At 41.6% G+C, this 25,828-nt stretch overlaps 1 protein-coding gene across 2 annotated transcripts in view; it reads right to left on the reverse strand.

Moving 5' to 3' along the window:
- LOC134211201 (protein FAM135A) overlaps nt 1-25,828 on the reverse strand; it is a 204,497-nt gene continuing 178,669 nt past the window's right edge. For both annotated transcript variants that reach the window (XM_062687880.1, XM_062687879.1), the window contains 4 exons: nt 15,383-15,713; nt 8,496-11,931; nt 5,964-6,204; nt 1-5,898 (listed from right to left, as the gene is read on the reverse strand). In XM_062687880.1, coding sequence (XP_062543864.1) covers nt 5,706-5,898; nt 5,964-6,204; nt 8,496-11,931; nt 15,383-15,713 — 4,201 coding nt within the window. In that variant the 3' untranslated portion in view covers nt 1-5,705. The remainder of the gene's footprint in view (nt 5,899-5,963; nt 6,205-8,495; nt 11,932-15,382; nt 15,714-25,828) is intronic.

Here is a 25,828-nt window from a genome sequence, read left to right on the forward strand (position 1 = left end):
ACGACTTCCATTTAGTTGATGATGTTGCGCTACTAGCGGCGCTCTGATATGTCGATCGCTCATCTATCTTGTGGGGTTTGAATAAGTTACTTTCAGCCTGTGATTACACCCAACCAGCGCACGGCAGATTTTAATACAGTTCTGTATAAGAACCTTACAGAAACTGTATAATAATTGGGCATATGCAATTTAGGAAGATTTTAATACAATTATTGTATTAAAATATTACAGATTTGTATTATTTTAATACAATATTTGTATAAAAAGCTTACAGAATTGTATATGCCCAGATGTTATACAATAATTGTCAGATTTGTTTTTTGGGTGTATACATTAACACCTTAGCGTGTCAATTGGTGATCAGCAAGCCATGACTCGACCTCTTCTTGTCAGACCTCCGTGGCGTGCACACTCACCGACGGAGAGCTCCTATCATCGCATTTCGTTCCGGCCAATTGGGGCCACACATTTTGGCGAACCTGCCAGGTTATTTTTTGGATCCTGACGCTGATTTCAATAGGTGAGTTGCATTCAAGGGGCTAATGTGCTAATTAGTAAAATATTGGATGGTTTAAAAAAAAAAAACACACACAAAGCAATGTGGTTTGTATTACCACAAAGGTGATTTGGAAAATCACAAAGCGCGTCGGGACGACCGCTAGCAAATGGATTGTGGTTTCGTAAATCACAAAGCGCATCTGGAAGACCGCTGGAAAACGGATTGTGGTTTGGAAAATCACAAAGCGTGTCGGGACGACCGCTTGAAAACGGATTGTGGTTTGGAAAATGGTGGTTTGGCGTCGGGATGACGGCTGAAAAATGGATTGTAGTTGGGAAAATCAAAAAGCGCGTCTGGAAGACCGCTTGACAACGGATTGTTGTTTGGTAAATCACAAAGCGCGTCGGGAAGACCGCTAGAAAACGGATTGTGGTTTGGAAAATCACAAAGCGCGTCGAAAAGACTGTTAAAAAAACGGATTGTGGCTTGGAAAATCACAGAGCGCGTCTGGATGATGTTGCGCTACTAGCGGCGCTCTGATATGTCGATCGCTCATCTATCTTGTGGGGTTTGAATAAGTTACTTTCAGCCTGTGATTACACCCAACCAGCGCACGGCAGATTTTAATACAGTTCTGTATAAGAACCTTACAGAAACTGTATAATAATTGGGCATATGCAATTTAGGAAGATTTTAATACAATTATTGTATTAAAATATTACAGATTTGTATTATTTTAATACAATATTTGTATAAAAAGCTTACAGAATTGTATATGCCCAGATGTTATACAATAATTGTCAGATTTGTTTTTTGGGTGTATACATTAACACCTTAGCGTGTCAATTGGTGATCAGCAAGCCATGACTCGACCTCTTCTTGTCAGACCTCCGTGGCGTGCACACTCACCGACGGAGAGCTCCTATCATCGCATTTCGTTCCGGCCAATTGGGGCCACACATTTTGGCGAACCTGCCAGGTTATTTTTTGGATCCTAACGCTGATTTCAATAGGTGAGTTGCATTCAAGGGGCTAATGTGCTAATTAGTAAAATATTGGATGGTTAAAAAAAAAAAACACACAAAGCAATGTGGTTTGTATTACCACAAAGGTGATTTGGAAAATCACAAAGCGCGTCGGGACGACCGCTAGCAAATGGATTGTGGTTTCGTAAATCACAAAGCGCATCTGGAAGACCGCTGGAAAACGGATTGTGGTTTGGAAAATCACAAAGCGTGTCGGGACGACCGCTTGAAAACGGATTGTGGTTTGGAAAATGGTGGTTTGGCGTCGGGATGACGGCTGAAAAATGGATTGTAGTTGGGAAAATCAAAAAGCGCGTCTGGAAGACCGCTTGACAACGGATTGTTGTTTGGTAAATCACAAAGCGCGTCGGGAAGACCGCTAGAAAACGGATTGTGGTTTGGAAAATCACAAAGCGCGTCGAAAAGACTGTTAAAAAAACGGATTGTGGCTTGGAAAATCACAGAGCGCGTCTGGAAGTCCGCTGGAAAATTGATTGTAGCGATTTTGAAAGACTGCTGGAAAATGATTTGGTGTGCGGAAATTCACAAAGCGCGTTTTGAAGACCGCTGAAAATTGATTGTGATTTGGAATACAAGAGGCGTCTGGGAGAATCCCAAGGTGAGTGCTGATTTAGGTTAAAATAAATTTAGTTTGATAGTTATACACTTGACGGCTTTAGTGTACATGAGACTACCAGTTAAAACAAGTTTATTTTGGAGTTCAGTTTTCAAAGAAATAAATCGTTTTCTCAAATGCAACATAGTCAATATTCATCTTCGTCTCGCGCATACAATTAAATTAGAAGAAAATCATTGCATCCTATGCAAGAGGATTATTTTTGCCTTTTTTATGAGAGAAGAAGGGGAATGTGGGGTTTGAGTTAGTTTCTTCCAGCGTGTGATTATACATGAACACCTCAGCGTGTCAATTGGTGATCAGCAAGCCATGACTCGACCTCTTCTTGTCAGATCTCCGTGGCGTGCACACTCACCGACGGAGAGCTCCTATCATCGCATTTCGTTCCAGCCAATTTGGGTCACACATATCTTATTCTTATTAATATTATCATTACATCCCCCAGTTGTACATGCCGCCTCGAAGCTTCATTAAGCACTTCCACATTTGTAAACTACGAGGTTTTTAAGTCAAGTTACCATTTTTGCATTTGTAAATATATCATGATGATCGGGAATCGGCTGAAGCGAGGAGCTGCCCAGGATGAAGATCTTTTACATTACGCCTATGAACCCCGTAAAGGACGGGACACATGAGACAGTAAAAGATGTTGTGGATTTGTGTTACACCTTTTTCAAGTGACAATATTCAGGAAAATGTACTTGTGCAAAATAGGAAACAAGTAATTTAACAACTGACCATTTGTTTTCAGAATTTCCCCTTCACATGCACTATTAAGTGAATATCCATTATCATTTATTTAGTTTACATCTTACTAAACAGAGGCCGCATCTCTCCATCCTAGAAGGCGCCCCACGTCTGCCGAGCCGTTCTGTACCTGGTCAGCTCAACTCGCTCGCAGCGCTCCACGCCATCTTATATCTGCCGGATGAAAAGCGAACACCATATTTACGGGATTGTTGTCCGGCATTCTTGGAACATGCCCTGCCCATCGTACCCTTTCGGGTTTAGCTACCTTCTGGATGCTTGATTCGCTGTAGAGCTGAGCGAGCTCGTGGTTCATCCTTCGACGCCACCCACCGTCTTCTTGCGCACTGTCAAAGATGGTCCTAAGCACCCATCTCTCGAATACTCCGAGTTCTTGCAAGTCCTCCTCGAACATTGTCCAAGTTTCATGTCCGTAGAGGACTATCGGTCTTATGAGCGTTTTGTACATTTGGTGCGGGTGTGAATCTTTTTAGATCGCAGTTCCTTCAGGAGCCCGTATTTCACGACAACCATTATTATCGACCGTTAGCAAAGGATCCAAGGTAGACGAATTCATAGACCACCTCGAAAGTATCCCCGTCTATCGTAACACTGCTTCCCAGACGGGACTTGTCAGTCGCGCTCGGTTCTGCCCACTAGCATGTATTTTGTTTTCGATGCATTCACCACTAGTCCAACTTTTGTTGCTTCACGTTTCAGGCGGGTGTACAGTTCTGCCACCTTTGGAAATGTTCGGCCGACAGTGTCCAAGTCATCCACGAAACAAATAAATTGACTGGATATGTTGAAAATCGTACCCTGGCTGTTACATCCGGCTCACCGCATTTCTAGCGCAATGTTGAACAACAGCCCCAAAGTCTGTCACATTGTCTTAGTCCTTGGCGCGATTCGAACGAACTGGAGTGTTCGCCAGAAATCTTTACACAGTTTTGCACAGCATCCACCCTTGCTTTGATTAGATCAGGGAAGATGTTCTCGTCCATAATTTTCCAAAGCTCTACGCGGTCAATACTGTCGTATGCCGCTTTAAAAGCGATAAATAAGTGATGCGTTGGGATCTGGTATTCACGGGATTTTTGGACGATGCACAGTAAAGATCTGGTTCATTGCCGAGCGATAACTTCCCACGAACTCATTCACTTTTGGTAACAGATGACAGAAGATGATCTGGGATATCACTTTGTTCTTGAGAACGGTACAACTGTTCCATCTCCTCGCCCTCCACTTCTTCCAGGCGGCGTTTCTTTTCCTGGAAAAGCCGGGTCTGCTGTCTCCGCTTCTGTCTATAGCATTTCGCGTTCTTCCGAGTCCCTTGGTGCAGCGAGATCGCCCGCGCTGCATCCTTCTCCTCCAGAATTAGTCGTAGGCCGTTTCGTTCGTGAGCCGGAGGGCGCTGAACTATCCATATACCTAGAGTAAATAGGATGTTTGGCATATGGCATCCATTGTCATAAGAGCATGTGTACCAAATCGTTCGTGCTTTATTTTACACAATACAACGAACGTAGGCGGTTGACCCACAAAAACAGCCAGAGCTAAGCACTTCTGGACTAAGCAGATCAGGTATTAGCTGTATGGATTCTGCCAACGGATGTATCTCTCTCTATAAACATGCTTGTTTGGCGAAACTTTTCCAAGCTAATTGATTGGTCAAGAAAATTAATAACTATATGATTGAGATGTGAACAATATGAAAATAAATGCTGGTCAAACTGTAAAGTTTTATATCGTATTGTTTGGCACATATTGATTAAGTCAAAATAACTTATAAAACGAAAAATCCAAAAAAAATCTAAATTCTTTTTGTACAAATAGCTATTATTACCTGTAAAAATCTGTAAAAATGAATCTAACTGTTGGTCAATTGAACTTTACTCTGTCCTTCTAAACATACCTAAGCATGTGTTTATACTTAAAATTGCTACGCTAACTACTTTCGTAAAATGTATTTCACACGAATATCATAATGTTGTTTCCCAATCCTGTAATGGTATTTGTTTTTCAATGACCTACTGAAATGATTATTATATCTACTTTTTTGGTTTTGTTCTCTTGATTTCCAGTTTTGTGGTTTTAGATTTAAATCAGTCTCATTTATGTAAAATATATGTATTCGATCAATTTACACTTTTACGTCACTAATACAGAGAAACATGTACGAAACTGAGTATTTTATAAGCGATCGAATGAAAACAGTTTTCAGAAAGATCCATTAACTAATCGCATTTGAATCAACAACCGGCAGTGGAATTTTTCGTGTGTGATGTTCGTCTTTAGAGACATTTGATTTTTCACTTCGTTCCATTTGATTCCGCTCTGATAAACTTGCAACAGTTTTTTTTAACACGCATATGAAGTTTTTTTTAACAGTTTTTTGACCCTGTACGATTTACATTTTTCCGTTTTACGTTTTGTTCACAGATTTAGAATACAGTATAAAATAAATTATCGCTTGAACAAAACTTAACTTAGATTAAGATTCAGTCATAGTTTTTGTTTGTTTTATTCATAATTTTGGGGTTGATTTTGTTCATTTTATGTTATCTTATCAAAATCAAGTATCTTCTATGATAGAGAATCAATATTTCTATCCTAAATTGTCTCCAATTGGTTTGCAGTTCATCTCATAGGCTGTGTTCATCAATACTTCAATCCTTCAATAGTAAATTGAAACTCTAACTTGTTTCTGTATTGCTCTTGGGTAGATCCTTCCGAAGGAACCCCGTATTTGATCGTGCGTTTCTTCCTTATTGCGGTTATCCTGAGATTCAATCAGCTAGCTAAAATATTTCAATCCAGCAACTAGTAAAAACTTTTCAATAAACAATTCTGAATCCAGAACCGCAATGTGGGCAGCTCTACCTATGAGAGCATTTGCTGTATGTGGCAGGGCATGATGTACGTCGTATCGGGCTAGTGTGAGATCCGGTCTAGCCAACATCGGTGAAATGATGTTGTGTACCATTTCCCTATATTAAAAGTAAGGGACAAGGTTTGAAATCGAGAATTTAATAGCAACAGTTAGCATTCTTACCGGTAGACGACACCAATGTTAGATTGATCTCTGACTGCAGCCTTGCACAGCTCTAATCGGGCTGAATGCGGTGGCACATATCGATCCTGGGATGAACCGCACAGGAGTACGTTCTTGAAGTGGTGCAGGGTGCTCCGTTGACTCAGTCGAAACAGGAAGCTCTGTCGAGGGTCGGGTGCATCGCGCAGGCACAATTGTAGAAGGGAACCACTCTTTTTCCACTTCTGCATGAACCACATTCCTGTGAAGACAATTTTTTATTTTGTTTAACGAGATTAGTGTACTTCTGCGTAAGGTTAATGGCATTCTACAATAATATGGAAATGCTAATATCATCTTTCAAACATCATCATATCAATGATAGAATTAGAGGCAGAAGCATAGGTTTATAGCAGGCATGAAGAATTTTCATATTGAAGTGGATTATTTTGACGTAGGACTTACGTCTTTCTTTACTATACTGAGTGTCATTTAGATTTTTGGAAATCGAGAGCGTTACGCTGGAAGGGAAGATTTCAAACGATACTAGCGCCTTTAACTTTCGATGGATTTTTAATATTTATATATCAATCGACTCGGACACTCTCTAGCAATTTGCCTATTTCATTGAAACTTAAGATTCTTAACGATAGACTTTTGAAAATTTCAATTCAATCAAAGCCAGCAAAAATTTCATATGCAATCAATCCCGTGTATTCCTAACACGGACATCAGAATGCGGTATGTCACGGGCCTTCGGGTCTAGCGGAAGATTTTCTTCGTGTATAAAAGAAGCAGTGCCTGCCGTGTGCGAGTCATTACAATTTGTGACAAAAACGCGTACTGACGTGCTTTTTGCTCGCGCATTGTTCGTTTCGTTCGTTCGTTCGCTGTGTTTGTTTACGTACACAGCATGCAGTCGCCTGCAGTAGAACTGCCGGTGGGTCAGCGAATATGCCTGAAAGAAGTGGGCGCAATTTTTTTTTTGTCAGCTGTGCTAATAGAGGTAATAAACTATAGAGTAAGAATGTCGCTGCCGTCACTGGCGAAACATCTTTTGCTGGCGAGGATATGGCACTAAATGTCAACGAAGGAAAAATCAGTACGTTTTGACAGATAGGTACCCAACATGTTTGGGCACGATAACAAAGGGAACCGCAGCGACAATCGTCCTCTATAGTTTATTACCTCTATTGCTGTGCTTGATGATGGTCGGATGCAGTGGTGTCGGTTGCGATGGATGCAATCGCCCATCGCATCGCTCGGAGTTCATGGCTAGTGGCCGATGATGGCTGAGGCAGCGAGGGCAGCGGTGGTGGATGAATAAGAATAAAATTAGAGGGATTTGGTGTGCTCATCCACGAAAAGTGAATGGTTTCATAATCCACATGATCCCGGGATGGGTACGAGTCATGGCATATGACGGACCATATGTTAAGTTGTGCTTGGTACTAAACGACACGTACATTAAAACATGGTTATACTATAACAGTTCTGATTTCCCAGCCAAAAAAAATCAACTACAATGATAAGAATAAAAATTGGATTAAAATAATTATTTTCATTTATTCGCAGAAGGCATTAGCAATTAAAGATGTACAATCAGCAAAAGTGTTAATATCCATTTTAGGTTAGAAAATTTCGCTGTATCACATGTAAATGTTTTGAAAAAGTCCGCAAAAATAATTTCCAGAAGAATATTTAAATAAAAATAATCTTATTCTTTGTTTTTCATTTTCTGAGAAATTATATTGTTAAACTTGACGTAGACTTGAAGTTTGGAATCAAAACATTAAATATTTTTTCGTTGAGGTATTAGCAGTACCTCCACTATTTTAGTAGGGTTACTGCTCCTTGACTTGTTTCTTATTATTGTGATTTTTTTCAGCAGTAAGCAAAAAAAAGCAACGAAATTTGTGCTGTATTTCTTTGTTTGGTAAACGAGTTCCCCTAAAATAGCATATTTTGCCAAGGTCTAAAAATTTTATTAATAGAATTTTAAAACTTCAAATACTATCAGCATTAAGAAATCTATAAATGCCGCCTTACATTTGCTTAGGTAAATAAGGGCTTAATAGTTAGAAACAAAGCAATTCTAATTATGTATTTATTTATTAGTTTTATTTCCAGAAGCTTTGAATAAACATATTGCTAATAATTCTACACAGCATGGAAGTTGTCGTTTCCAATATCAATACCTATAATCAAACTCCATAGATCCAAAAGATAGAAGTCAAATGTAAATATGTTGTGTTTAAAAAAGTCCTACGTCTACTCGCGGTTATGTTAAAAACATTACCCATTGCTAGTTTTTTAAGTGAGCGGACGGAAAATTTAGGTGACTATTAAAATTGAACTACCTTTCTTCTACCAAGCTTCTATTTGATGATGAACGAAAGAGTAAAAGTAGAATATAAACTGACCCGTAAAGGCCAGTAAAGTGAGATCAGTCTCCACGCCGATACTCTGATACACGTTGTAGCAGTCCATGAATCCACTACACTGGTAATACCACACAAACCACTACAGTATAGAAAAAAAATCAAAACTTACCCATGTTCACCAATCCGCTGGAGTTATAGAGTGTTCCCAGGTGTGGCCCCGACAGCGACAGGAACGTGTGTAACCTCGACAGCAGTGGTCGCATTTGCGGTCTTGCCAGCGCCGATCGAACTATGATCGTACCAAGTGAGTGGGCGACGAACGAAATTCTCGTTGGATTCAACTGATAGGTTTCGATGTGATACAGCACTTCGGCCACCAACCGATCGGTCATGGTTTCGAAGTCTGAAAACGTATCACCCTGATTACGCTCCGACATGAGAAACTCCAGATGCGCCCCGGGTAGGCCCAGCTCCAAATAGGTCCGCACAAGTCGCAAATCTGCCGAGTTCCCATCGAGGCCATGCACGCATATCACCAGATGCAAGCCGTTGGTGGAGAATGGCCGGAACTCGTCGCTTATGTGGAAATAAGGCATCTCGGATGCCAATTTCTGGAAGTCCGAGTAAATAGACCCTGAGTAACTGATTTGTTTGCGAAACTCTTCCCGGCACTTTTCAAATTCCAGGAGCTGCATGGGTGGATCTATGCGTTTTTTAGCGTCGTCATCTGCCGGTGTGTGTTGGATGCGATCCAGATTTCGCATTGATGACTTTCGCTCCGGTGGAATTGGATTCTCATGGGTGGTATTATTCATGCTTCCGTTTTGCTGCGGTACAGCATTGCTGATGGTGGCATTGGGGTTGTTGAGAGTTTCGGCGCACTTGGCCATGGCGGCTAACTCGCTGGAGCTTTGCGATTTCATTACTTGTCGCGGTGCTTTGACTACCTCATAGATGTGGTAGAGTGGGTTGTCGATGGCGTGGACTTCATATTTCTTAATAAAGCGATGCTGGTTGATAGGCGTTTTGATAGGTTTGCTATACTGCGGTTGTTGGATGATCTGTTGAACCGGGACAATTTGATACTGCTGAGCTGCGGGAATGATCTGCTGTTGTTGGACAATCATTGACGGCAGAACTTGAGGTTGAGGAATCAGCACCGGTGGACGTTGCTGCTGTTGTTGTGGTTGTACAGGTTGTTGTTGTTTTTGTTCTGGTTTCTGCGTTTGCTGTGGTGTCGGAAGTATGGGTACGGGATTTGATGGAGGATTTGTTTTGGCCGAAGGAGGTTTTTCTTTCTGAACATCTTCCACTAAAGATGGAGGATCACGGAATTCATCTGGAGGTGGTGGTGCTAAGTCCCGAAATTGCTGGGGAGGGAGTAACCGAAGATCTTCGAATGCATAATCGGAGATATTGGCTAAATCGAAGTCAGACTTTGATTTCTCTTTCTTAGTGCTTTTTTTCTGTTGACGTCCTTCCATCGTAGAATTTTGGGTGTTTCGTCTACATTCGGTATTCTTCTGTATTGATCGTGGTTCGTTCCATTCTTTTTCAAGATTATTCCAGTTTTCGATTTGAACTGAACTTCTTATATTATCGGTATTTGATTTGGATTTCATTGAACTTTGGTTACTTCGTACAAGAAACTCATTGATGTTTGCCTTATTACTGTTCTTTCTATCGTTTAGTCGTGGCTGCTCGTTGAGTAGTTTCAACAGCTTTTTTCGCAACTGTTCGCCATTTACAATTTTTTGATCATTTCTCAATGTCTCCGGACTAGAAGGTCCTGTGCTTCTTCGACTGGAAACCCATCCGGATTGTTCACTCAACGAAGATGTTGACTCGCTGCTGGAATGCCTTCGCCGTAAACGCATCGGCGGCATTGGAGAGTTGCTGAAGGCTGGCGGAGGTGCGAGATTCGGTAAACTTTCGCTGATACCGGCCGTGCCACCGGCTTGTTCAAGCTCTAGATTCTCCAATTTGAAGGGAACACTTGCGGATGAGAGAAGCCGCCTTTGTTTGATGCGAGTTTTTGGTGTTACTGCAGGGCTATTCGAACTGCTTGAATCGTTGGTTCCATTTGTCCCTTTACTATTCCGTCGTTGATTATTTACCATCTGCTTGAAGTCAGAGACTCGGATTCTGGCAAATTCTACTGGACGATGGGGTAATGTATTGCTGTTTACGCTGGGAGTACCATTTTGTATTCGAAGCATTTGAGATGAGTTACTTCGCGGAATGGTGTTCGAATCAGTTGCTGTGTTCAGAGATCCAGTAGATTGTTGCTTTTTACTTCGGATAGGAGGGTATGAGTTTCTTGGAGGTATTGAAAGACCCATTCCAGCATTTTTCGGTAGTGAGTTGTAATAACAAGATTGTGGTTGTGGTGCTTGTTGACCGTTCGATTCATGCTTCACTAGTGCTTGCGTGTGGTGTTTCATTTCATGGATGTAATCAGTTCTGGGCACTGCATATCCGTTAATCTGTTTTGGCAACCTGTTGAGGGTTTGTACGTGCTTTGGTGTGTGATGTGTTATGTCCTTTGCATCATATACACTGGTACTATTGGAGCTGTTGGAGTTTATCATTTTACGAGGATCACCCGGATTTTTATATTTTTCTCGAAACTCATTTATATTCTTCAGTAGGTCTTCAGCCTGGACAGGATTCTTTTTAGGCTTGGTTGGGATCGCTTGTATAATAGCGTTACCTGGTTGATGGTAAATAATTTGCTTTTGATTAAAGTTATCATAATTGACACTATGGACGTGTTGTCGGGGAAGCGACGAAGTATTCTGAATTTCGAGTTGATCCAATGATTTGCTATGTCTTGTGGGAAGGGTTCCTCCTGTGACCGCGGTCCCAGGAGCATAGATAGCTTTGAATTGGTTCCATTGGCATTCAGGTTCTACGAGCGTTGAGACGGAATGCCTAGACAGAGTTTTAGCGCAGATGCCATTTTGTGATGCAGCTGCGGCTGGGGTTATCGTCAAGCTTGCCTGTAGAATATCACCGCCTAGGGCGTAACGAGTTGTCATGAGTCCCATATAGTTATTGCACATTTTTGGAATAGGTTCAATATAGCATGACGAAATTCCACAAGAACATTCTTTGTTGTTTATAACGGGTGCAATTTTGTTTGGATGATGATGAGATTTTAGCTTTCCAAATGTTCCACTATGACCATTCAAGTAAGGTTCACTGCCAGATCGTCGTTTGGTGTAGTCGTTCGCGTCTGTATAACGATCTTCAAAGATCAAAGGAAGCGAATTGGCGTCTCCATCCAATGCAGTACAATGCACCGGTAGGGGTGGAAGTGACGAAAGATATCTGGATCTCCTGGCCATTTCGCATATGGAGACATAGTTCTGATAGTTCGAATCGTAGCACCCACTAGCCGCATGTCTTGGGTTTTCTATTACAAAGAACCCTTCTGCAAAACGACGAACTCGGAGCGTATGATGTTTCTTAGCCAACAAACTGTGTACTGAGGGTTGATTAGCAGCTGAAAGTGCTCGTCTCCAGTAGAGTATACATTCTGCGCATAGCTGCGCTATATCCGAATTAGCCCGTGCAGCAAGATCATCTTCGGTGTCCATTAGCTGCGAATAGATAAAAAATCATTGATTTCAAAAAAGTTTGTGAAATACATTTTACTGAAGCTTGTCATGTCTAAGCTAGTTTTCTAATTAGGGACTCCCCAATTACGTACATGTTTTTAAAATTTTTAAAAAGGGAAAAGACGAGTTTTTTGTATTAACATTTTCAAAAATTGGCCTGAACCGTGTGGCCATATCCGAATTCAAATCTAATTCAAATCCAATTCAAATCTAATTCGAATCCAATCCAAATTCAATCCAAATCCAATCTAAATACAATCCAAATTCAACTTGAACCCAATCTAAATCCAATCGAAATCCAACCCAAATCCAATACAAATCCAATCTAATCCAAGTCCAAAACAAATCCAATCTAAATCCAATCCAAACACAATCCAAATCCAATCTAAATCCAATCCAAACACAATCCAAATCCAATCCAATGAAAATCCAATCCAATACAAATCCAATCCATATCCAATCCAAATCCAATCCAAATCCAATCCAAATTCAATCCAAATCCAATCCAAATCCAATCCAAATCCAATCCAAATCCAATCCAAATCCAATCCAAACCAAACCAAAACCAATCCAAACCAAACCAAACCAATCCAAACCAATCCAAACCAATCCAAACCAATCCAAACCAATCCAAACCAATCCAAACCAATCCAAACCAATCCAAACCAATCCAAACCAACCAAACCAATCCAAACCAATCCAAACCAATCCAAACCAATCCAAACCAATCCAAACCAATCCAAACCAATCCAAACCAATCCAAACCAATCCACATCCAATCCAAACCAATCCAAACCAATCCAAACCAATCCAAACCAATCCAAACCAATCAAACCAATCCAAACCAATCCAAACCAATCCAAACCAATCCAAACCAATCCAAACCAATCCAAATCTAATCCAAACCAATCCAAACCAATCCAAATCCAATCCAAACCAATCCAAACCAATCCAAACCAATCCAAACCAATCCAAACCAATCCAAACCAATCCAACCAAACCAATCCAAACCAATCCAAACCAATCCAAACCAATCCAAACCAATCCAAACCAATCCAAACCAATCCAAACCAATCCAAACCAATCCAAACCAACCAAACCAATCCAAACCAATCCAAACCAATCCAACCAATCCAAACCAATCCAAACCAACCAATCCAAACCAATCCAAACCAACCAATCCAAACCAATCCAAACCAATCCAACCAACCAAACCAATCCAAACCAACCAAACCAATCCAAACCAATCCAAACCAATCCAAACCAATCCAAACCAATCCAAACCAATCCAAACCAATCCAAACCAATCCAAACCAATCCAAACCAATCCAAACCAATCCAAACCAATCCAAACCAACCAAACCAACCAAACCAATCCAAACCAATCCAAACCAATCCAAACCAATCCAAACCAACCAAACCAATCCAAACCAACCAAACCAATCCAAACCAATCCAAACCAATCCAAACCAATCCAAACCAATCCAAACCAATCCAAACCAATCCAAACCAATCCAAACCAATCCAAACCAATCCAAACCAATCCAAACCAATCCAAACCAATCCAAACCAATCCAAACCAATCCAAACCAATCCAACCAATCCAAACCAACCAAACCAATCCAAACCAATCCAAACCAATCCAAACCAATCCAAACCAATCCAAACCAACCAAACCAATCCAAACCAATCCAAACCAATCCAAACCAATCCAAACCAATCCAAACCAATCCAAACCAATCCAAACCAACCAAACCAATCCAAACCAATCCAAACCAATCCAAACCAATCCAAACCAATCCAAACCAATCCAAACCAATCCAAACCAATCCAAACCAATCCAAACCAATCCAAACCAATCCAAACCAATCCAAACCAATCCAAACCAATCCAAACCAATCCAAACCAATCCAAACCAATCCAAACCAATCCAAACCAACCAAACCAATCCAAACCAATCCAAACCAACCAAACCAATCCAAACCAATCCAAACCAATCCAAACCAATCCAAACCAATCCAAACCAACCAAACCAATCCAAACCAATCCAAACCAACCAAACCAATCCAAACCAATCCAAACCAACCAAACCAATCCAAACCAACCAAACCAATCCAAACCAACCAAACCAATCCAAACCAATCCAAACCAATCCAAACCAATCCAAACCAACCAATCCAAACCAATCCAAACCAACCAAACCAATCCAAACCAATCCAAACCAATCCAAACAAATCCAAACACAATCCAAACCCAATCCAAATCCAATTCAAATCCAATCCAAATCTAATACAAATCCAATCCAAATTCAAATCCAATCCAATCCAAAACCAATCCAAATCCAATCCAAATCCAATCCAAATCCAATCCAAATCCAATCCAAATCCAATCCAAATCCAATCCAAATCCAATCCAAATCCAATCCAAATCCAATCCAAATTCAAACAAATTCAAAATTCAACCCAATCCTAATCCAATCCAAATAAATTCCAAATCCAATCCAAATCCAATCCAAATCCAATTCAAATCCAATCCAAATCCAATCCAAATCCAATCCAAACCAAACCAAACCAAACCAAACCAAAAACAAATCCAATCCAAATCCAAATCCAATCCAAATCCAATCCAAACCAATCCAACACCAATCCAAAGCCAATCCAAACCAATCCAAACCAACCAACCAATCCAAACCAATCCAAACCAATCCAAACCAATCCAAACCAATCCAAACCAATCCAAACCAATCCAAACCAATCCAAACCAATCCAAACCAATCCAAACCAATCCAAACCAATCCAAACCAATCCAAACCAATCCAAACCAACCAAACCAATCCAAACCAATCCAAACCAATCCAAACGCAATCCAAATCCAATCCAAATCCAATCCAAATCCAATCCAAATCCAATCCAAATCCAATCCAAATCCAATCCAAATCCAATCCAAACCCAATCCAAAACCAATCCAAATCCAATCCAAATCCAATTCAAATCCAATCCAAATCGAATAGATCGAATCTAAATCCAATTCAAATCCAATCCATATCAAATCCAAATCAATCCAAATCCAATACAAAAACAAACCAAATGCAATCTTAATCGAATCCAAATCCATTCGCAATGCAATACAAAGCCAATATTAAAACAATCCATATCCTGCCCAAATCCAATCTAAATCCATTGGTATTATAGCCTTTATGTATACTTAGTATCCGAGAAAGGCAAAAAGATAGCCTTTACAATTCCTTGAGAATAAATTTTGCTCTTAATTTATTTTGATATGAACATGGTTAACACAAGTCATGCCTCCAATAAACATTTCACGGTTTAATCTTTCTTTATAATAAATTATGCTCAAACCTACATATTTTCATTGGCTCCCTAAGCATCATCCCAACCTGAATGAGAAACGTCCCATCCTTTCATAAACTCACCTTTGCCGAATCGGCCAGCTTCTTCAGTCTTTGTTCGGTGTCCAGGTTGGACAGGGGCGTCGAACCCGTCAGGGCAGCCCACTGGTGCGGTAATACGGTGCAAAATTCCTGTAACGATAGCCTCAGCGACTCCAGCGCTCCAAGCAACAAGGCACAGATTTCCTTATGGACATTGCGGGCGTGCAACAGGCGACCAGCTGATCCGCCGCCACACTTGGCTCCGCCTCCCACTTGCGGTCCGAAGAAGATGGCTTCCAGTGGTCCGGGTGAGTTTCCTCCCCGGCAGTTCAGCTTCGATCCTCCGATCCATGGTTTGGTTGATTTCGGGGCGCTGCGGTTGTCATGGGAGAAGAAGCAGAAGGGAATAGAATTGTAATTAAGCTTTTAGCAGTTCTCGCAAAAACTTACTCAAGCGAACCAAATGGTGCTGCAGAAAGGAATCGAACGGAAAAAGGATTGTTTTCTGATCGAACTTGCAGTAGGGATAGTCGAGATAGAGAGCATAGGCGAAAAACAAAATATGAAACGTGTTCCACATGAGGATTATCTGATTGTGAGTTTGAGCATGCTGAGGCTTCATCACCGGAAGCATACACATCGGAATAGACACAAGAAGTAGTTTGGCGAAGAGTAATCAACAGTCGTTATATAGACACGTAGTATCAATTATCAGTCTATTTTGCGATTAACTAGGAATCTGCCATGGAAGGGGGTTGGTGGATAGACAAAGCCGTATTAAGTCACAAAGTATCCTCGTAAACGTGCAAAAGGGTTACTGCTGAAGATAAGTATGAAATTAAGTATTTAATTGAGCCACAATTAGAGAGGAGACAGGAGGTATCATATTAGTGGGCCTTACCAACTTTGTACATAGTGCATAATGCTTTTCCTATTCAAATTTAACCACAACAGTCATGATTTTTATGGTATGTAGAACCCGGGTAAGCAATGATATAGTGAGATGACAAATTAATAAAAGAGAAAGGGTTACAAATTGATCCTGAAGAACAATGATTCAAACAATAGTTAATTATTGGAAAAAGATGTTCAATACCCAGTGCTTGATTATCATGAAGCTCTTTTCACTTTAAAGTACATTAGGGGCCGTACACTAATTACGTAAGCATTTTTTCTGGGTTTTTCAAACCCCCCTCCCCCCATGTAAGATTTTTCCCATAGTCCTTACGTAATTAGTGTACGGCCCCTTAATGGCTTTTCAATAATTGTTTTTTCTTGGAATCAACACTATATTGTCGAACAGAGTGAAAATGGATTTTCTAATCTAAAGCCGTGTTGAAAGCTTTTCGACCCGGTCAAGCCTACAGAATGAATTCAATTTGACATTCTTGGCAAAATAGATTAAAAGCTACCTTGCTGTCAGGTAGCATTGCGAAAAGAAAAGAGAAATGAAAAAGGTTCACCTACTCTGTGTCAACAGCGTCAATCAGAATTTAATCAACTCGGAAGCAAGTCTAACGCATTTCGACATGATCCAACACGGGGATAAATTTCGTTACGGTAAGATGCATATTGTGGACCATAAAAAAAATCTTAAATTAAACCATCCCACTTTCTTTCTTCCTGAGCAACTATGTTCATCAACACAGGTCTTTACAATACCTGTGTTGATATAAACTCTTTATCAAATCTTAATATTTGTGAATTGAATATTAAATGTACTGTATAATTTTGGAATTGGACGGTAATGATTCATTTGAGTTATGTTTCCGGCCGGCCTGGAAATTATGTAGAGCCGCCCAACTTTTTGTACTTATTAAAACACTATTTACAGAATTTCAATTATTCCTCCTGTTTATAAAGAAAAAATCTCGAAATATGCATTTGTTGTGCCTTACAGTGGTGTAACTTTTTATAGTAAGTTGTGCAACTACTTGGAAAAGATGTTTTTTTTAGAACGAGTTGTACGCTTTTTCAACGAGGCTTGCCGAGTAGGATACATGCTTCTTTTTATATTGGTATTAAATTGCCGCATTCGCAGGGACATTGCCGCTTCGCAGCTTAGTGCTCATTAAGCATTTCCACCGTTTCTAAGAGAGCTTTCTGAGCCAAGTTACCATTTTTGCATTCGTATATCATGAGGCTAACACTATGATACTTTTGTGGCCAGAGAGATCGAGAAAATTTCCGAACAACAAATTTCCTAGATCGGACCGGGAATCGAACCTAGATACCTTCAGCATGATCTTGCTTGTAGCTGCCCATCTTACCGTATGGCTAAGGAGGGACGGATAAAAACTTCTTTCTTCTTCTTCGTTGGCATTACAATCCCCACTGGGATATTGTTAAAGTTTAAGCACTTCCACAGTTATTAACTGCGAGGTTTCTAAGCCAAGATACCATTTCTGCATTCGTATATCATGAGGCTTACACGATGATGCTTTTATGCCCAGGGAAGTCGAGACGTTCCAATCTGAAAATTGTCGAGAAGCGCACCGGGAATCGAACCCAGCCACACTCACCATGGTAGCTGAGTTTGCTTTTAGCCGCGCATCATACTTACTTGATACTTGATGGGCTACAGCTCTTCGATGAACCTATGCCGAATGGAGTATCCTTCTCCACTGGACTCGATCCTGGGCCAATCGCTTCCAGTCGCGCCCTCAGGTCCTCTTCAACTGCAAAAAGCCATCGTGTACGAGGCCTTCCACGAATCCTGCGGCCTCTTCCGGGTTCTCTACTAAATATTATCTTCGCTTGACGTTCTTCCGGCATACGAACAACGTGACCAGCCCACCGTAGTCTGCCGTGTTGTACAAGCTTAATAATATCCAGTTCTTTATACACCTATTACAATTCGTGATTCATGCGACGCCGCCAGATACCGTTCTCCTGTTTACCGCCGAGTATTGTCCGCAGCACCTTACGCTCAAACACTCCGAAAACTCTCCGATCAGCTTCCTTTAACGTCCATGTCTCATGGCCTATAAAGCCACCGGAAGAATCAGAGTAGTATACAGCGCGAGTTTTGTTTTCGTTTGCAGACTACGGGACTTAAGCTGGTTACGAAGTCCGTAATAAGCCCTATTTGCAGCTGCAATACGCCTTTTCACCTCGAGGGTAAAATCATTATCGCACGTCACTAATGTTCCAAGATACACAAATTCTTCTACCACTTCAAATTTTTCACCATCCAGCACCATTTCGCTACCACCACCCCTAATGAACCCACGTTGATTGCCAGCGACCATGTACTTCGTTTTGCTGGTATTGATCGTGAGTCCAATCCTCGCTGTCTTCCTCTTAAAAGGCACAAAAGCCTCTTTCACGGCACGGCGATCAATTCCGATAATATCGATATCGTCCGCAAATCCCAGGAGCATATGCTATCTTGTGATAATGGTACCGCTTCTTTGCACACCAGCTCTCCTAATCGCTCCCTCGAGCGCTATATTGAACAGTAGATTCGAAAGTGCATCACCCTGCTTTAATCCATCTAAGGTAACAAATGACGTCGATATTTCATCCGCAACCCTCACACTTGATTTCGATCCATCCAACGTTATACGAATCAGCCGTATTAGTTTCGCCGGAAAACCATGTTCAAGTATAATTTGCCGTAAAACATTCCGTTTCACTGAATCGTACGCCGCCTTGAAATCAATAAACAGATGATGTGTCTGCAAGTTGTACTCCCGGAAAAATCAAGGATTTGTCTCAGGGTAAACATTTGATCCGTCGTTGATCGGCCCTCACGAAAACCTTCTTGGTATTCGCCGACGAAGGACTCTTCAAGCTGTCTCAATATGTTGAACAGAATACGAGACATGATTTTGTACGAATTAAGGAGGGTTATTCCTCGGTAATTGGCGCACTCCAGTCTGTGCCCTTTCTTAAATAGAAGGCAAATGAGGCCGTCCAACCAGCTAGCAGGCATTTCCTCGTTTTCCTATATTTTCGACATAATATGGTGCAGAACTTCATAAAGCTGCTCATTGCCTTGTTTGGGAAGTTCAGCCGGGAGCTGGTCCTTCCCCCAGCCTTATTGTTTTCAGCTCTTTAACAGCTTTTCTAACCTCATCTAATGTAGGTGACTCCACAGCTTGTCCATCGTCGCTAATATTTATTCTGTTCACCGATGCACCGTCACTTCCTCCATTCAACAAAGTCACTTCTAGACTTGCTTCCACCTGGCAGCCACTTCAGTTTTATCTGTCAGCAAATTCCCTTGTTGGTCGTTGCACATGACGGGAGATGGCGCTATCTTTCTCCATACACCATTTACAGACGCATAGAACCTCCACATATCGTTCTGCTCCATTTTTTTCCTGCGCCTCACTAATAACTTGTTTTTCTTACTCTTTTTTCCTCCTGCGGTGGGTTAGTTTTTCGGCTGCTCTTGCTTCCTTGTACCGATCTCTATTCGATCGGGTACCCGACACCAACATTCGGCTTCTGGCAACGTTCTTCTCGTCTGTCACTCTCTGACACTCCACATCGAACCAACCCGTCCTGGGTCGCCTCTGTGCAGTGCCTACTACTTCTCGTGCTGTTGTGCTCACCGCTCCATTGATGGACTCCCATAGATCGCTGATGTTGTCGCTAACGTTGATTGCACTTATCCGTTCGTCGAGCTTCTGGCGGTACTCAGCCGATACTCCTTCCGCCGACAATCGCTGGATATTGTAACGTATCGTTCGCTGTGATCTTTCGTTCGATACAGTTGACAACCGTGATCGAATTTCACTGACAACGAGGTAGTGATCAGAGTCAATGTTCGGACCTCTGAATGTCCGCACATCGATAACATCCGAGAAATGGCGCCCATCCACCAGAACATGGTCTATCTGGTTGCAAGTTTCACCATTTGGATGTCTCCAGGTGTGCTTTCGGATGTTTTTTCGTGCAAAGTAGGTGCTACTGATGGCCATCCCTCTGGCAGCAGCAAAATTTACTAGCCGTAGGCCGTTGTCATTGGTAGCGGAATGAAGGCTCTCCCTACCGATTATGGTACGGAAAAAGTGTTCTCTACCGACCTGAGCGTTAGCGTCTCCAATAACAATTTTCACCTCATGCTTTGGGCACTCTCCATAGGCTTTATCAAGATATTCATAAAAAGTGTCCTACACGTCGTCGGATTTATCGTTTGTCGGTGCGTTAACGTTGATTAGGCTGTAATTGAAGAATTTTCCCCGTATCCTCAACACACAGATTCGTTCGCTAATGGGTTTCCACCGCATCACTCGCTTCATCTGCTTGCCCATCCCTACGAAACCAACTCCATGCTCTGCTTTATCACCGCCGCTGTGATAGATGTTATACTTCTTGAATAGCGGCCACGTTCACTCCAACCTTCTGCAGTTCGCGAGCCAGAAGGCTCACTCGTCCAGATTCATTTAGGGTCCTGACATTCCAGGTACCGAGTTTCCAATCATAGTCCTTATATCGTTGCCGGGTCGGTTGCCAAAAATAACGTTCTCTTTTTCTTCTATCTCCATTTTTCGTGGTATTTGAGAGGCTTCAGTAAGCTACCTTACCGGGGTCGCGTTACCTACATCGCGATGATGGGGCTGCCACCTTAGGTATAGCTGACGTGATACAGCATTTCGTTAATCAGCCGCTGGGTACCAGGCAGACGCTGTTTGAGCCGCACCTCCTGGTGAACAGACGCTCGAGGCGTACCTTCTCACTCTAGCTGATGTCAGAAGGACAACAGTGCCCAGACTGCACAACCAGCTAAGTACACAACCCTTAGCACACCCCGGACGACACAACCCGAGTACACAACCCGGACGACCCGTGGAAGCGTGAGATAAGGACTTGGGACCAGAGCTCTGTTGGGCGCTCCTTCCTTGGTGTCAACCCACCATTTTGCAGCCCGCGCATCATACCGCACGGCTAACAAGAGCCCCGGATAAAAACCAAGGGTCTTGACTTTACTAAGGTGGCGCAGATCAGCGCAGCGTGCCACTAGTTGTTTCTTTCCTTCTCCCGTTGTTCTTATGCAACGCAAATAGTGACGTCACTATTTGCGTTGCATAAGATCAGCGTGAGAATAAAAAAGAGAACTAGTGGCACGCAGCACTGATCTGCGCCACCTTAGTAAAGTCTAGCTCATTAGATAAAAACTACGAGTGCTGAAGAAACGAGTTTCGCTACGAATTGTACACATAATGTTTGCAATTTTGCGACGAAAATTAGCTTTGATTTGATTTAATTCACCTTTTTAATTGAGCTAAAATCAATTTGGTACAGACAACAATATAATTGTTAATTGCTTTCAAGATGTAGAATTGTTTAGCAACGCTGTACGAACTAAGAAGTGATTTTAGAATCTGATTCTGGAAAACTATCAACCCATAACCTTCGACATATTTGCGTAATTTCTCATAGCTGAGAACATATCATTCAATCAGTCAGTTAGGCTAATTGACCAAATTGTGGTCATTGATTGAACACGGTCACCTGATTGATGCATTGTTCAGAGCAAATACCAAAACTGAAGCTGTTAACGTTGGTATCAAATTTACTCAAAAAATTGTTATTGGACTTCTTTTTAATGGATCCAAATAATTCTTTGAAAATTTTAAATTGGAATACCCGCTCTTTAAAGGATAAGGAAGATGAATCATCAAAAGAGATCCAAATTATTTTATTTACTGAAATGATCGTCTTGATAGCGCCTGTGGTGGGTCGCCATTGCCATTAATAGACGTATCAAACATAAATTATATTCTTCGTTTGAAACCAAAGTTTTCGAAACCTTGGGAGTTTCTGTTGAAACAAATTTTGGACAATTCTCTTTTATTGCTGCCTACTTGCCTTTCCAGTGCAATGGGCAGCAAAGGAATTTGTTGGTGACTTCAATGCCAAACACCGTTCATAGAATAATGCTCAAAGCAATTCCAATGGTAAAATTTTATTTGAAGATTGTTCTGCGGGATATTATACTATTCAATATCCCAATGGACCAACTTGTTTTTCTTTCAGTCGAAATCCTTCTACAATTGATTTAGTTTTAACGGATTCAAGTCAGCTGTGTGGCCAATTGGTAACTCATGCTGACTTTGACTCTGATCACCTTCCTGTGACGTTTGAAATCTCACAAGAAGCCATTAACAATCCAATCAGCCGTGCGCTCAATGTGCAGTGCCTATCGATAACCAAGATGAGTGTGTTGAATGCTTCGGTAAATGTAAATTAGCTATCCATGTCCACTGCTTAACAGGTTGAATGTGGAGTCCCTAGTCCGGGTATACCGTCATACACAAGTGTACTACAATGCTCCAGTAGTGGGAAAAACAACCGGAGTAAACGAAAAGTATCAGATCATTCCGATAGTGCGCTGATCACACAAAATTCAAAAGTTCCGTCTGCTATTCCTGAAGAAGGGGAATTGCTCCGCTCCGGGAAGCGTCGCAGAATTTTACCAAGCAAACCAGAAAGTTCTTTCAGCGTTCTCCCCCTACCTATCAATATTCCAACTCCTGTTTCACCAAAGTGTAAGTCCAGTGCCGTCACTAAAATCAAACAAACTGTCCTCTTAAAACCTAAGCGAGAACAATCCGCAGAAGTAACTAAGACAGATATCTGCGCCAAGCTCGATCCCGTGGAATTCTCCGTGAAGGATGTTCGGTTAAGCGATAACGGGGATGTTAGTGTGAGGTGTGAAACCAGTGACCACGCAATACAATTAGCTACAGCCGCCTCCGTAATTTTTGAAGAGAAGGACTGTGTTGAAAGTCAAAAACTCCTTAAACCGAGAGTAAAAATCATAGGATTTTCCAATGATATCAGCAAAGTTGAATAGATTTCCAAGTTGAAAAAATAGAACCCTGGAATGAATTCCCTGGAGTTTAAAGTAGTCCGAGTGTACAAGAATGACTCACGGAAAAACAACACAATGTCAGCCATAATTGAAACGGATGCTCGAGGGTTCGATTACCTGATTAATCGTCAACGAGTGAACATTGGATGGGAGAGGTGCAGAGTTGTGGAGGCTACGGATGTGTTGCGCTGTTACAACTGCTCAGAATACGGCCACAAAGCAGGATGTAGCAAGAATCTTGCTTGTTATCCGAGGTGTGCTGGTGACCATCAGGTCAATGAATGCCTTACTGAATATTTAAAATGCAATAACTGTCGCTCACGCTTCTTGGAGTATTGACTGTCCTATTTTTGCTAAACGACTGAAGTCAGCGCGACAACGGATAGATTTTTCGACATAGCTATTAGAGAAATCTGCTCCTAATGTGAACCTTTTTGATTCTGGTCAACATGACGCAAGGATTCACCCATCTGAAAACATTCTTGATCGGGCGCTGGGACGCACACTTGCCTCTAGCCTTATTGAAGGTCCTTATCCGCTCATCACAGTCGAGCCACTCCAGCCAACGACCATCAGCCGTCCCGGCCCTGTGTTTGAGACAGGTGAAGGGACCTTCCAACAACGATTCTCAGGCAAGTACGCGCTCAATTCGTTCAGTTCTTCTTCTGAAAAGATTCCCGATTCCAGCCGACACGCAGCAATACTTCATCCAGCTGTAAATCTCTTCGATCGGACACCGGGACGCACACTTACCTTTAGCCTTGTGGAAGGTCCTTATCCGCTCATCACAAGTCGAGCCACTCCAGCCAGCGATCATCAGCTGTCCCGGCCCTGTGCTTGAGACAGGTGAAGGGACCTTCCAACAACGTTTCTCAGGCAAGTATGATCTCAATACGATCAGTTCAACTCGTGTAACGATTCCAGCCAAAATGCCGCAACGCTTCATCCAGCTGAAAATTGTTCCAACGTCATTGCTCGAAATGATGCGCAATTCTTGTGCGTCTACTACCAGAATGTCAGGGACCTATGCACGAAAACGACGGATTTGAAACTACGATTGTTGGCTTGTGATTACGACATAGTAGCCTTGCCCCTCCTACCAACAGATGATCATCACCCGCCAGTGCTAATACAAATGGATGTTTGCAGTTTCGTACCCGCTCAAACTGAACGTGATCAATGCTTTCTACGATCAACTGGAATCAATATCTCCAGGCGCCTTCTATCGATGGTAATGTTGTCTTGTTCTATGACAAACTGTATGAAGTTTTTCAATTGATGGTACCTCGTCGCCGAAGTAATGCTGAACTTCGTAACCAGCGAAACAAATTGAGAAAAGCGCGCAAGATTCTTCGCTAACAAAACCGACGAGAACAGGAATGCACTCCGACTGGTGGAATCTTCCTATAACGAGCAAAATCTTCAGAGTGATCCAATCATTACTAGACTGCGTTGCTCTGCAGGCGGACATTGATGAACTTCTTCGTTGGTACGATGAAAATGGGATGTGCGTTAACATCAAGAAGTGCAAGGTGATCACTTTCTGCCGATGCCTATCTTCAACTACCTTCGCCTATACCATCGATGGAATGGAACTGGACCGTGTCGCTCAATCCGAGACTTGGGAGTCGTAATGGATTCTAGACTGCGTTTCAATGAGCATATTTGTATAATTACGGCTAAAGTCTGGGCAGTTCTCGGATTCATTCGTCGTAATGCATCGCAGTTTACAGACATATATGCATTCAAGTCACTGTACTGTCCCCTTGTGCGTAGCATTCCTGAGTATGCTGTCCCTGTTTGGGATCCTTACCACACTTCGCAAGTCATTCGTATTGAACGTATTCAACAATCATTCATCCGTTTTGCACTTCGTCACTTACCGTGGAATGACCCTGCAAATTTACCAGACTATCCTGCTCGCTGTCAGCTGGTGGATCTTGAACTTTTGTCAAGAAGACGGTTAAAACTAAAAAGATTATTGGTCCACGACATCCTCAAAGGATTCATAGATTGCTCGGATCTGCTCTCGGAGACTTAACTCATCGCTCCTAGTCGTAGGTTACGGCACGCTTCACTCATCGCTGTCCCCATGCACTTGACAAATTATGGGTATAACAGCCCTTTAAGTTCCTGTTTGAGAAATTTCAACGTTTTGTGTGATATGTTTGATTTTAATATTTCTAAGCATTGTTTCAAAACTAGGATTAAGAATCTAGTTTAATTTTAGTCTGTACGATACCATCGAAGACGATTCAATAAATAAATAAATAAAAGCTCTACTTTTAAATGTGAATGTGAAATTAAATTCAACTCCATTATTATTATTAATGACGGTCTTCAGCTTCTGATCCGACTTAAAAAGTGAGGCGAAGACAATACCATAGAACTCGTGTTCCCGCATATAAAGTTATTTGTCGAGATTTGTAAAAAGAAATTAAAAAACGTTTCGTTATTCTGAGAAATACCAACTCGAGAAATAATGTCTCGAAATTGGATCCCAGTTCGAAACCCTTTTGGAATGTAACAAACGCTTTCAATTGACATTCTAATAAGGATGATAGTCTTAAGAAAACACGGAACACGTCATAGTCTAAGAGATGAATGCATATTTTAGATAATTAGCAAATAAAATTAGTTAAAAAAGGCTCATTCCTCAA

The sequence above is a fragment of the Armigeres subalbatus genome, chromosome 2 (assembly GCF_024139115.2).
Source record: "Armigeres subalbatus isolate Guangzhou_Male chromosome 2, GZ_Asu_2, whole genome shotgun sequence".
NCBI classification, from domain to species: domain Eukaryota; kingdom Metazoa; phylum Arthropoda; class Insecta; order Diptera; family Culicidae; genus Armigeres; species Armigeres subalbatus.